Source organism: Coccidioides immitis (genome assembly GCF_000149335.2).
Source record: "Coccidioides immitis RS genomic scaffold supercont3.6, whole genome shotgun sequence".
NCBI classification, from domain to species: domain Eukaryota; kingdom Fungi; phylum Ascomycota; class Eurotiomycetes; order Onygenales; family Onygenaceae; genus Coccidioides; species Coccidioides immitis.
Genome location: NW_004504312.1, coordinates 3445320 through 3458857, shown reverse-complemented (window position 1 = coordinate 3458857; position 13538 = coordinate 3445320). Strand labels below are relative to the sequence as shown.

The following is a 13538-nucleotide window of genomic DNA, read 5'->3' as shown; positions in this document are numbered from 1 at the left end:
GAAAGCTTCTCTGTAAAAAAACTTTCTAGTTTAATACTTCTCTTTAAAAAATATACTTAGTAGTACTAATCTAATCAATTTTTAAGATATAATTACTTATATTTCTTAGCTTTAGTAGCTTGTTATCTTATTTAGTAACTCATTACTAGTTTTTTTTATAGCTTTTACTCTGAAAGCTGTTTCTGTAATTATTACAGTCTTCAAAAAAAAGCTATAATTTACAAGTTCTCTAAAGAAAATAGTTTAGAATTTTAAAACATAGCTTTTAAAAAATTACTATATTAAAATTTTCAGCTTTTAATAAAATAAGTAAAATACTTTAAATTAACTAATAAGTAAGATATAAAATAATCTTAGAAGATATTAAAAAAAATAATTTTAAAATATTTTCTTCTGTTTTCTTATTTAAAAAAAATATTTCTTAAAAATATAATTAAAATACCCTTATATCTGATTCTTCTTCTAAATTTACATAGTAAGATTTAAAAATTAATTTTCAAGTTTTTTTTATTAAAGAATATTGAAAAAGCAGGATTATATTCTTATATAAAAAAAACTTAATATTTATACCTTTATTTAGAAAGACTTTTCTTTTTAAGAAAAATAATGTATTATTATTTTTAAGCTCTGAACTTTTAAATCTTGAAAATCAAAATTACATAGCTTAAAAATTAAGAAATTAATACTTTACAAGTCTTTTAAATACTAAAAATAACTTTAATATTTTAAAAATTTATTCTTCTACTTTAAAGTCTAATTTAAATGTTAATTAAATCTTTAATTAAAATCTTCTTTATTTTCTCTAAGTTTAAATTCAATAGTAAAGAAGAAAACTTTAAATTAGTTAAGAATAATAAATCTTCTTAATTAAAAAGCCTTTAGAGAGAAGAGACTCATTTTTAGATAAGTTCCTAAGTACTTAAAAAAATGAGTAATAGAATTTTTTTTTTTTTACAAATAAAATAAAAATAATAACTTTACTAAAGTAAAAGATTACTAAAAAAAATGTGTTGCATTCTTAAGTTCTTAGCTTCTAAATTATTTAAAATACTAGTCTTTAATTTTAATAATAATAAAAAAGCTTTTTCGCTCTGTGTTCACTTCTCATCTCTATCTACTTAATTTTCTTTTGAAATATAAATACTCTGAATATTTATATTTTTAAATCTTATAAATATTGATATTGAGTTGATAAAATTTATAAAGATAAGTATTAAGGAATCTTTATTATTTATAAAATCTCTACTAAAATCTTCAATATTTAAAATAAATTATCTCTTCTAAAAAAAGAGATAGAAATTTTTAATAAACTCTTTAAAAAAAATCTTTAATCTAACTTCTTTTTACTGGAAATAGAAAAATCGTTTTATATTAAAAATATTATAATGGCTGAAAATTTAAAATTGATTATAATTACTAAACAAACTCTTCAAGTCTTATGATATAGATAATAAGAGAGATTTAAAACTATTGTATGAAGTATATTATAATACTTTATTTATTAAATCTATAAGTACAAAATATTCAATCATAAACAGAAAGCTAAACATAGTTTTGTACTCAAAAATATCAAAATAAATATATATAAGTGCTCTATTTATAAAATTATTGAAAGAAAATATATTTGCATGTCACTAAAATATACTAATTATTTAAAGAATTATATTACTTAAAAGTACTAAATATATATTCTTTTACAAAATCTTAATATTCAGTTTAATCCTTCAGTAAATTAATATTAATGAGATTTGAATTTAGTTCTTCAATATATAAATTTATTTCTAAAAGATCTTATAAAACAGACTCTGAGGATAAAGCTCAAAACTTAAGCTTAAAAAATAAAGTTAGATTCTTATATACTAATATATATATATTAAATAAGATTTTTGATACTTTTTCAAAATTAACTTTTCTTCAAAATAATATTGAAAGAAATTTAATAGCTATATATATATATATATATCTTAATATTAAATTTGAAAAGAAAATTAACTATATTTATTTTAAGAATTATAAATAAACTTAGATAATAATTTTACAATATTTTATAACATATAATATTGCATTTCTTTCTGAAAATAAAGAGATAGGATTTACAGTAGTTTATTTTTAATAGAAAATATTTTAAATATTAATTTTGCTCAACATCAGATATATACTCTAGTAATAATCTTCTAGTTATAGATATTAAAGGTAAATACAGCTAGTTTTAATTTATCTATATAACTAATTAATGTTTATAATAAAAAAGATCTGAAGAATAATGTAATCTACCACTGACCTGGCCATATCACTAAGTCAGGCACACTACCAAGTCAGCCACCAACATCAAAATATCTTCAATTCCCTAGTCAAGCCACTTCAATATACAATTATACCACTAAATCACAATAAAAATGCAAGAAACTCTATAAAGATAGAGAGAAGACTTGAACTTGCAATAAATACTATTAAAAAGTAAAAAGTTACTATAATTTATAAAGCTCTATATTTATATAAAGTGTCTTTATATGACTCTGCAAGATCAACTTAAGAGCAAATTTGCAAAATTAAATTTACATATAAAATTTACACAACTTAACTGAAACTGAAGAGAATCAGCTAGTTCAGTAGGTTCTTGATCTAGATAAACAGGTATTACTCTCACAGCTAGAATGTGTTAAGGGTATAGCTAATTATCTTCTCTTAAAATAGAATTCTACAAGATCTCTACAGATTAGAAAGAACTGAATTTTAAAGCTAGTAAACACTATACACAGCTTTAATACTACTATTCCAGATACTATAATTATGAACATGACTAAATATGAAGACTGAAAAATTATTAAGAATTAGTTTAAAATCTTAGAGAATATAATTGCTAAGCATTTTTCTTTGACAATATCTATAATTTTAATAAGACTACTCTGTAGTTTTGTAATGAAACTCTGTACAACTATCAAGATTATTAGTAATACTGAGCACTCCAGTCTGACAAAGCTTTTACAGTCTGAAAATGATAAATAAATCACTATAATTGAGATTATTAATATCTCAAGCTAGACTCTTTCTTCATACTATTTTTAAAAGTCTGATTCTTCACAAAGACTAGTTTGATAGTCTGCCAGATGACTAGAGACTTAGTATTAGGTCTAATAACTGAACTATAAATATAAAAATGTTTATTTCAGCTACATACCTAGAGTAGATTGACACTTATTTACTTCTTATTCTGAATAACTACAGCAGTTATTTTACCTCTGAGTTTTATCAAATATGCAGTAAGAATAGAATTATATTTCTCTGCATGCCAGTATACTCTTTCTATCTTCTACAGTCCCAGAATATCAGTATTCTTGTAGTTCTAAAGCAAGTATATGAAGAACTGATTGAACAGCACATGTAGCTTAAATTCAATACTATTTAAAAGTTTAATTTCTTGAATATCTATCCAGTAGTATATATAAAAGTCTTTAAATCTCAGAATATTTAAAATAGTTTTATAGCTACTGGTATAGTCTTATTTGAATTAGACTAGATTATCTAGCAGCTTAATATTCAGCTTTATATGTTTACTTATTCAGAAAGCTAATTTAGTAACTTCTAGTTATTCTGAGTTCTACAAACACCTAGCAATAATGAAGATCTTTTTAATAAAGAAAGTTTTACAAATCACTACTCTTATTTCAAAATAAAACCCAGAAGAAAGCATATACTCTTTCTATATCTAAGAAGATATGGTCAACTATTTGCTAATTGAAGCTTGGTTATAGATATTTCAGATCTTATCTAGTAAGATTATTTGACTACCTTTTCAATTTATGCTATTTCTGCAATTGTGTTGAAAATCTAAAGCATCTACTATTAGACTGCTCAGCTTATCAAACTGAAAGAAGAAAAATTTAACAAGAACTTAATATTTCTTAACTATCTTTAAATTTTATTTTTAAAACTGAATTGGGCCTAAAATAGCTAGTTTTATTTTTAAAATATACTGAAATAGCCACTAGATAGTGGCTTTCTCAAATATGTTAATTTTATTTCTTTTTAATTTGTATTACATTGCTACAAGAATTTTTATTTTTCTTTGAAATTGATACTATACTATCTGTTATTTGACTTTTGTGAAGAAAGAACATCTCATATTGCCTTGAAATACTTTGATTTTTCCCTTTTCCAGTTTCTACAATGTATACTAAGTAAATCCTAACAGAGAAGCTGCTAGGTAGTCTTTATAGTCACTAATGGTATAAGACTATAATAAATAATAATAATAATAATAATAATAATAATAATAATAATAATAATAACACCTAGCAATACCTGCTGGTTATATAAACTGGTGAATAAAATCAATAATATTATAAGACAAAGACTTGAGAGCTCATCTTAAGACTTGATGAAAGAATTTAATTAAATTATCAAGATCTGTAAATACAAGATAGTTAATACTACTGTTATAAAGAAGTAATATCAGAATATACTTGTAGCAAATAAGAAAGAAAAAAAAATACAAGAAATCTAAATGCCAGATTCAACATAAAGAAGATTTAACTTGAGAAGAAGCTCAAACTCTTATTATTCCATCTGCTAAGATAGTTGAACTGCAGCAACTGCTTATTATTTAACTTTCCAAGTCTTCAGCTTCTGAGTCTATATAATATTCACAGGCTCTACTTTGTATCAAGATGTAGAAACTGCTAAATTATAGATTATACAAGAAGAAGCTGCTTTAATCCTAGTGTAATCTAATTTAATTTAATTAGTTATTGTTGAGCATTAATAATTTAAATTAAAATCTATTTAATTACTACATACTATACAGTGATTTTGGTGGCTAACTCATTGGTGTAGTTAGCTTAGTAGTGAATTATGTTAACTTAAATCATTAAACTATTAAAATGAGAACTAGTAAATATTTTAACTAACATAATTCTCAAGTAAGCTGATCACTCAACCAAACTAATCACCTTAATATATATAAAAATTTCAACTTTTTAATGCTTTATATCTCAACTACTTTATATAAAATCATCATAAAAATACTATATATCATAAAATTTATAATGAATTATGTAAATAAAATAAATATTTCTCAGATTATAACTTCTTTTACTGAATTTTTTATTAGCTTTATTAAATAAATAGTTAAATAAATAAATTTTTATAGTATTATTTATTGAGAAATAGTACGAAGTATACTATAAATATTAAATTTAAAGCCTATATCTAAAAGTGTTATTAAGAAGCTGAATTTACTAACTACTACAACTTTATATATATAAACATATTACTTCAAGAAGAAAAGAGAAGAGAATAAACAAGTATATATATAAGTATAATATATACAAAATATTTGTGTATAGCACTAGATCAAAAAAGGAGTAGTGTAGAGGTTCTTAAATACTAGAACTGTTAGTCACTATAGTAGGCATCAAGACAGCCTAAGAGAAATAAAGATTTAACCTCCAACATATACTTTTGCTTGACTTGAAATAATGTCAAGTGTAGATTTTAAAATATACAGATCTTTTGCAATATTATTATCTCAAGCTACTAAATTGAAAGCTTGAATTCAAGTAGCAAGAGAATAGAAGAAGTTATTTTCAAGCATAATAATGGATTCAATCTGTAGGATTTGTAGGATTCATTAGATTTGGTAGACCTGAATGTTCAAATCCTGAGATGGGATGAAATGGCAGAGTGGTCTATTTGTTTTGATATTTACTAATTTGGTAAGAGATTTCTGTTCAACTATGCCACGCTTTACTTGTTTTTATAACGACTTTTGTTCCACACCTTTATATTGAGTACATCTGCTGGTCAGAAACAAAATTTGGCAAACTGAACCCCACTAACATGCCAAATTATAGCTAAGCCAAGAAAGGAATATCTGGTGACAGGCATCTCCTTTTCCCAATTTTTCAGTTGGCTATTGAAATTTCCACATGCTTAGAAGTTGAATCAACTATCCAGTGTTGCTTGGTGTCACAGCTTCCAAGATGCTTGTTGGTTTGTGTGGAGGTCATTGTCAACTTTCTCTATCCAAAGTAGTCTTGAAATCAGTTGAACTGACATATCCAGAATGTATTTAGGCATTTGTGCAGGGAAGCGCTCTGTGGCAAAATATCTTGTCCAAAAGCACAATTTCAGGATTCTTCAGTTAGCAACAGAGGCTTGCCAGCCTGCTCATTTTGATGCAGTAGATCAGCTACACCTTCAAAGTGGTGCCATGGCTGACACACCTGATCAAGTGTTCCAATCGGCTGATGATTTAGTCCTTTTCATCACAGCCCGATGGCAGGAACACTGGGTAATCACAGATTTATCAAATGAGTCCCTTCTTGAAAAACTCCTTTTGCGACCCTTTTTCTTACTTGTCAGCATTGATGCTCCCATTACACTTCGTTGGCGCCGCTTTACAGATAGGTTTTGCTCCTACAACCCCACCATTTAATAACATTGAATTAATGGAAATATAGATGTTGGAGAAAGCAATTGGAACCTCCAGAACTTGAGAGGTTTGTGCTCCTGAATGACCAGCACCAGTATCAGCATAAAAATGGGGTGGTTTACGTGGACGCACATGCCCACATCCGATTATTCAACGCGTCATCATCGATACACGACCTGCATGCTGCTTTGGATGCTCTGGATATACTGAACCACCAACGGCTACGGCCGAGTTGGGACGAGTATTTTATGCAGCTAGCCTCTTTGGCGGCGCAAAGGAGCAATTGTATGAAACGGCGCGTTGGTTGTGTCCTTGTGAAGGATAGACGAGTCATGAGCACTGGCTACAATGGCACAGCACGAAATACTAGAAATTGCAATCAAGGAGGGTGTAAGTTGTGTGTTGCTGTGGCATATGTGCAAGCTAAGACTAACATCTGGTAGGCCCTAGGTGTAACCTTGTGCAAGGAACAGCACAAGCATTGTCCACCTGCCTCTGTTTGCACGCAGAAGAGAATGCCCTTTTAGAAGCTGGCCGCGAAAGGATAGGTGAAGGATGTATTCTATACTGCAATACGTGTGTATCTTCCCTTTTTTTCTTTTTTCTTCTAATCCCGACTCGGACAACGTACTCCAGAATTAGCATACCTAACCTACCCTAACAGGTGTCCTTGCCTCACCTGCAGCGTCAAGATAGCGCAGCTGGGTATATCCGAGGTGGTGTATTCTCAAGCTTACGATATGGACAGAGAGGTTTGTTTGACCCTAAAGCAGCTTTGTGCATGGTGTACACGCCGATTAAATCTGCCATAGACTGCTGCTATTCTGGAAGAAGCTGGAGTAAAGCTTCGGCAATTCTCGCCGGTAAGTTACGCCTGATGAATTGGGAAAAGATTACGGTCATTGATTGCATATGACAGCCTTGCAATGGATTGATTGATATTAGATTCATGTTTAAGCAATCCTGCATCCAAGAATCCCCAGAGTAAAGATCCCTTGACTATCAATTATTGTTTGATATTTAATCAATATTTTGCAAACAACGTGCTTGTGAGCAGCCTGGGCAGGGTCAAATATCACCATCATCATCATCATTATTATTAGTATCATTTATCAACTCTTTTTCACAATACAATTAATTCTTGTTATATTTAATTAAAAAGCTCTTATTTTGATTCTTCTGATCTGAATTTTCAGATAAATTTATCTAGTAATTATTGAAATTTTTGGTTGGAAAAATAGCGCTAGTCTTATGTCTGCCAGCTAAGTTACTCATCTTCAATCTTCATAACTATAAGATTGTTTTTCATCTGCTATTATACTCCGTAGAATAAAGTACAAAGGACTTTGTATAAAATACTACATTTTGAAGCTATCATCTTGTATTTTTAACTTTTCTTTGCATGTTGAATCTCGAAACTCGGGGTTGATTCTTGAAGTTGATGGTGGTGTGCAAAACTTTTGATCCCTGACTGTACTCCGTATGGAGTAGCTTATCCGGACATCAAACCAACACATTTGTCATTTTTATAGCTCCGATTTCACCCCATTGAGGGAAGTACAAAAAGGACAAGATGGTCTCTAATTCTATCAACCCGAAGCGCTTTTTGCGATCCCAGGACGGAGCCCTAAAATCGAAAAGCGAGTTGTCCATTTACTTTCCCAGGTATGAGCAGATATTGAGCTTGACGCCTGCTAAGGTTGGTGAGTTTTAGTCATAAGTTCTTCCCATCTTTGACAAAAGTCGAACTGTCAAAATTTATCCATTACGCATACATGTAGTTGGTTGAAATGACTGATTTTCCAGAATACCTTTCTACCGAATCCAAAGTCAAACTCATTGACGACGTAACTCCATCCGAAATTGTGACACACCTTTCCTCCAAACCAGGATCATTGCACGAACAGGAAAGACTACTGTACAGAAACCCTATTCTCCCTGGAAGAAGGAACACGCCGTTTATCGACTTGCGCCAAGCCAAGCTCATCGAGGATCCCACGTTATCCCCCACTGCGAGTACCCAAGCAAGGGACCCTCTACTTAATGGAACATATTTCAAAGCTCACAGAAGGATCGAACGAAAAGAGACGCAACTCCGTAACATTGAAAAGGAGAGAGCTCAACATGAAAAGATACAAATAGACCGTCTACTAAGCGCGTTACGTGGGGCAGATTGGCTTCGAGTAATGGGTGTTAGTGGTATTGCTGAGTCGGAGAAACACCTTTACGAGCCGAAACGAACCTACTTTATTATGGAGTTGGCGGCATTGCTGGATAAATTTAAAATTTGGAAACAGAAGGAAAAGAGACGGAAGCTAAAACAGCAGCTTCTTTCGACAAAGGAAAACGATGATGGGCATCCCGCAGACAACGTTCAAACAGCTAATCCAGATCAATATTGTCATAAAGTGAACGAATCCTCGAGAAATGAGGGAAACGACCCGTCAGGGACCGAAGATATCGACGCCTGGGCTGCGCATCAGCTTCATCAGGAAGCAATGTCAGCGTTACCCATCGATCACGTGAAGCCTGATTTCAAGCTGAGCCGGCCAGACAATGAGATTTCGTTGGTGAGATCTCAAAATGCAACGAGTCTTACCTCAACCCTGTTACTAAACGGGAAGCCGATTACGTTCGTTAACGACCACCATCCTGTAAGGTTCGTCTCTCCTAGTCGCCCGAGGCCCGCGTTGAGTAATGCATTCGGTCAGCCCATACCGGGGATATCGCGGAAAGTATTTCATCTGCCAAGATGTATTTTGACGGAAGAAGCTATCAGGGATTGCCTAAGGAGAAAGAGGAGGAGACGAAGGCGGGAGAGGCTGAGAGCGACTTAACACGCAAAAGCGAAATTGTAGATTTAAATACCCCCGTGCTCCATGGTTAAACTGCTACAGCAGTTGAACCCTGATGACTAAGAGTCCTCCCAAGCTAAACCTAATTGGGCCTTTCATATCTAACTACGGAGTACCTAGCCTACATAAACGCACATTGAAACGGAGATGGTTCTCGACCAGGCTTCGTTCTGTGACTTGACGCATGGGTATTGTCACCTCACCGTTGCGACACAAATGACCCTGGGAAATGGAACCAAAATTCACTCAAAGCAAAAGCTCAAGCCCTAAGAGCCCTACTTCACCATTGCCGCGCGAGGATTTCACTGAAGCTGTTGTTGATGGTAAACTTCGGCTCAGTTTTTGTATTCGATAGACTGGTTCAGGGTGACTGACATTATTTTCTAGATCCACCAAAGTTTGATCTAGAATCATACCTTTCAAATTATGAAGGTATGTACCACTCTACCCATGATCAGGCTCTAAATGCGGGCCTTGGGGAGCTGTACGTGGTAAATATGCGTGCATACATTTGTTAACTCACATTCTTACATCCATTAGGAAGGACGAGATTTACCCGCCTTTACTTTATCGGCACACGCTCCAGTTATTTAGCTACCGAAGCATTAAAACTAGCCTTAGTGGAAGCTCGGAGTGGAAAGGATGTAAAGAACTATCAAAAGGCGTTGGAAGCCCTGGTCAAAGTAGCGCCTTCGGAAACCGACACTACCCTTGATAAAATCTGGGTTGAACAAACACTAAAAAGCGTGAAGGCCGATACAGACAGACTAGAGCATGAGTTGAAGGGGTATAAAAACAATCTTATCAAGGAAAGCATCCGAGTAAGTCAAGTTTGGGCATTTTCTGGTTAAGGTCGTGACGCTAATGAGTTTTATTCAGATGGGCAACGAAGATCTGGGGTATCATTATCACCAAATTGGTGACCTGAGTGCGGCATCTAAGGCTTACTCACGGATGCGAGATTACTGCACAACTACATCCCATGTTGCCTCGATGCTATTTAAGAATATCAATGTTGCAGTTGACCGCGGCGACTGGCTTGCGGTTCAGTCAAATGTCTATCGTCTTCGAAACCTTCAATTTAAACCAGAAGATGAAACTAAGAACAAAGCAAAGATGTGGGCATCCCTTGGCTTATCGCAGTTAGCGACCGGAGCTTATTTTGATGCCGCCATGAGTTTTGTGTCCACTGATCCCAACCTGGGCGATAACTATAAAGAGATAATATCTGCAAATGATATTGCTGTCTACGGTGGGCTCTGCGCAATGGCATCGATGGATCGATCTGATCTTGTCAGCTACGTGTTGGAAAATAAGTCATTCCGAAATTTCCTTGAATTGGAACCACATATTCGACGAGCAGTTTCCTACTTCTGTTCCTCGAAATTTCGGCCCTGTTTAGAGATCCTTGAGAGCTATCGCGGCGATTATCTCCTTGATATTCATCTACACAATCATGTACACCATCTCTACAGCCAGATCCGCACTAAGGCGATACTGCAATATATCGTGCCTTATAACCGAATCGCCCTAAGATCCATGGCAAATGTGTTCTCTCCAAAAGATATCATGACCAGAACCCAGAGAGTGACAGAAATTGGTTCCACATTTTTGTTGGAACTTCTCACTCTCATTCAGGAAGGCATCCTTGATGCCCAAGTGGATTTGGAAAGAGACGTCTTGATAAGTAGACAGAAAACCATTCGATATGGAAATCATCAGGCAGCTCTTGATAGTCTAAATGACTACATGAACACTGCCCATTTACATTTAGTTCACTTAAACATATTGCATGCTGGTTTGGATGTTCCAGACATTCAACAATGTGCTTCTGATTCTCATTTTTTTAATAGCAGATAGCTCTAATAAGACCAAAAAGTAAGTGCCTGTTGCGGAAAAAAAGGTCAGAAAATTTGAAATTTAAGATGTGGTCTGAATTTGCTTTAAAGCTCTTTATTGTCATGGCCAAGCTAAAGTTACTAGCTAAAGCTCTTATAAACACGAACATATTGCTTGGAGAGAGAGAGAAGAAAGATGGTAGGTGAGTGTATGTACAATATATTCACAACATTTGTGTGTGACACTAAGCCAAAAGAGAAATAGTGTGGAGGTCTTCTACATAGCATGCTATCAAGGGTTTAGTTCAAGAAGGGTAGAGGTTCAACCCCTTACAACACCTCTCTTCTGTTCCTCAGATGTTGCACTATTACTGATGTTTGCAAATGCTAGAGATCTTATCTTAATACTTACAGTACTCTCATTTATCAAGAGCTACTGTCTTCTTCATAAGTATAGTGTTGTTTCTCATTAGATGTGTGTATTCTTTCCATTTGACAAGATATTTAAGATGTTAGCAGTTTCTTCACTTTTTAAAAATCTTCTCTACTTTATACTCTTTCTCTTTCTTAATAGTGATTCCTGGTAACTGCCAATCCAACTGCTGCTGGATACAGAGATTTGTGGTGACTGGTTAGAGAAGCTGCATATAAAAGATGTTGTGAATTTTTAATAATGTATTCAGATGATAGCTATATAAGTCAATTATCTTAATAACTGTAAACTTGATGTTCTTTGCATCTAGCTTCTTGCTTATATAGTTTATCTTAATATTACACAGATCTAGCCAGACTTTATTCTTTATTTTGAAGTTTTATAAAGATTTATAATTATAATTAGTGTATTTTTCTTGCTTCTATTGAACAGTAGTTATTACAGACTAAACCTATTCAGCAGTACTCTGTATTTTATGCATGATGATCTCTGCTTATTTAATAGAGTTGTGTGAAGATCAGTTTGTGAGTAAGTGTTAGGGAACCTGATGTAGATCTCATGGGTTGTCCCAGAATTTAAGGTACAAAAAAGCTAAGTAGGTTCAATACTGACAACTGATGAAAAAGAGTTGTATATAGAACATATAGATCTGCTAACTAGAAGACTGAATGCTGAGATTTCCATAATCTGTACAAATTGTGTAATTTTTATATTTTCAGAGTTGGTGATCATGTGAGTTTTTCTGAACATCTAATGTCATCTGATACTGGATTAGTCTATATTTATTTAGTGCTTGGTTGGTCTACATTTATAACACTGTTCCCCCTTCAAAGGTCTTGAACTTTGAAGAATAAAGTTACTGAAGTTGTTTTTTATATGTTGTTGTAGCTCTTCTGTTATTAGTGAAGTCTTGTAGCTTCTTGAATGTGCAGATCTCTGCACTTCTACTGCTTGTCTATATAGATATTCCACATGTATGCTACTGCTAGTTGCAGTAGATATTCTATATTGTAAGACATTCATTACCCTGTTATGAATATCTAGTTTTCTTGTTACATTATTGTCTTGGTTTATCAGCTTGTATTTTAATTAGATTAGTTGCTATATTATCTGTTATCTGTTATTATGTTATTTATCAACAAGTTGTAGATCTAACTATTTTAAAATATTGTAGTTATTTTAGATATAAATAAAGATTTCTTTATTCTTATTCTTCTTCTTCTTCTGCCATGTCTGGCCTATAATTTCACAATATCTGTAACCCAGAGCTCTGTTTTCAGTAAGAATGAAGATATCTTCCTGTGTTCAATATGTGTCTATTCTATGTTTATAGATTGTCTTGATAAAAAGAAGCCATGTATGTGAAATGTAGAGAAGAATTCTTACAAGTACTGTTTGAATCATACCATCTGCAAATGCTGTAATATAAGAGAGTTTTCACTTATTTTCTTTGCTATTCTAATATAAATATAGATTTATAAGTCTGCAATTACTTTTGTACAAAAGTTGTTGTGTCTTTGTGAAAAATACTTGAATCTCACTACTATAAACTCTTATTAAATGATTCTTGCAAGAGAAATATGTGGCTTAATATATAATTATTATGGTTTGAACTCTAGCACTGCAAAGTATTAGAAGAGTTCAGTTAAGAAAATATATACTTCATATTATTGTACTTTATTCTTAGTTGCTAGTTCTTCTATAAAGTATTACTGTTGTTTAATACTGTTATCTGGCAATATTCTTAAAATCTCTTCTGAAGCAGTTTCTGATAATGATACTTGAGAGCCTTTATATTTTCTTACTTTTATTCATGTTAAAATATTGCAGATCTGTATTGAAGTAGAAAATGTACAGGTATTTATTAATTGGCTTGCTATACACTTAACTAGTGAAATGAAGAAGCTCTGTAGTACAGCTGAAACTAATTTTGTATATTTACTTTATTATTTTTACTTGTTCTAGACTAATTTTGATGT

The 13538-nt window shown here is 32.2% G+C and overlaps 3 protein-coding genes across 3 annotated transcripts; all 3 read left to right on the top strand.

Annotated features, from left to right (window-relative positions):
- Positions 1–5717: 5717 nt before the first annotated feature.
- CIMG_04268 (deoxycytidylate deaminase) lies at positions 5718–7585 on the top strand. The gene is made up of 7 exons (XM_001244826.2): positions 5718–6003; positions 6075–6408; positions 6462–6823; positions 6877–7009; positions 7098–7185; positions 7246–7296; positions 7353–7585. Exons 1-7 carry the CDS (start codon positions 5982–5984, stop codon positions 7419–7421), a joined length of 1059 nt encoding a protein of 352 aa, XP_001244827.2. The 5' UTR covers positions 5718–5981; the 3' UTR covers positions 7422–7585.
- A 158-nt stretch (positions 7586–7743) lies between these two features.
- Positions 7744–9369, top strand: CIMG_04267 (uncharacterized protein). The gene is made up of 2 exons (XM_001244825.2): positions 7744–8136; positions 8240–9369. The coding sequence occupies exons 1-2, from the start codon at positions 8007–8009 to the stop codon at positions 9268–9270; spliced, it is 1161 nt and encodes a 386-aa protein (XP_001244826.2). The 5' UTR covers positions 7744–8006; the 3' UTR covers positions 9271–9369.
- A 112-nt stretch (positions 9370–9481) lies between these two features.
- CIMG_04266 (COP9 signalosome subunit 1) lies at positions 9482–11385 on the top strand. Its single transcript, XM_001244824.2, has 4 exons — positions 9482–9611; positions 9676–9720; positions 9829–10109; positions 10168–11385. Exons 1-4 carry the CDS (start codon positions 9518–9520, stop codon positions 11146–11148), a joined length of 1401 nt encoding a protein of 466 aa, XP_001244825.1. The 5' UTR covers positions 9482–9517; the 3' UTR covers positions 11149–11385.
- The last annotated feature ends 2153 nt before the right edge of the window (positions 11386–13538 follow it).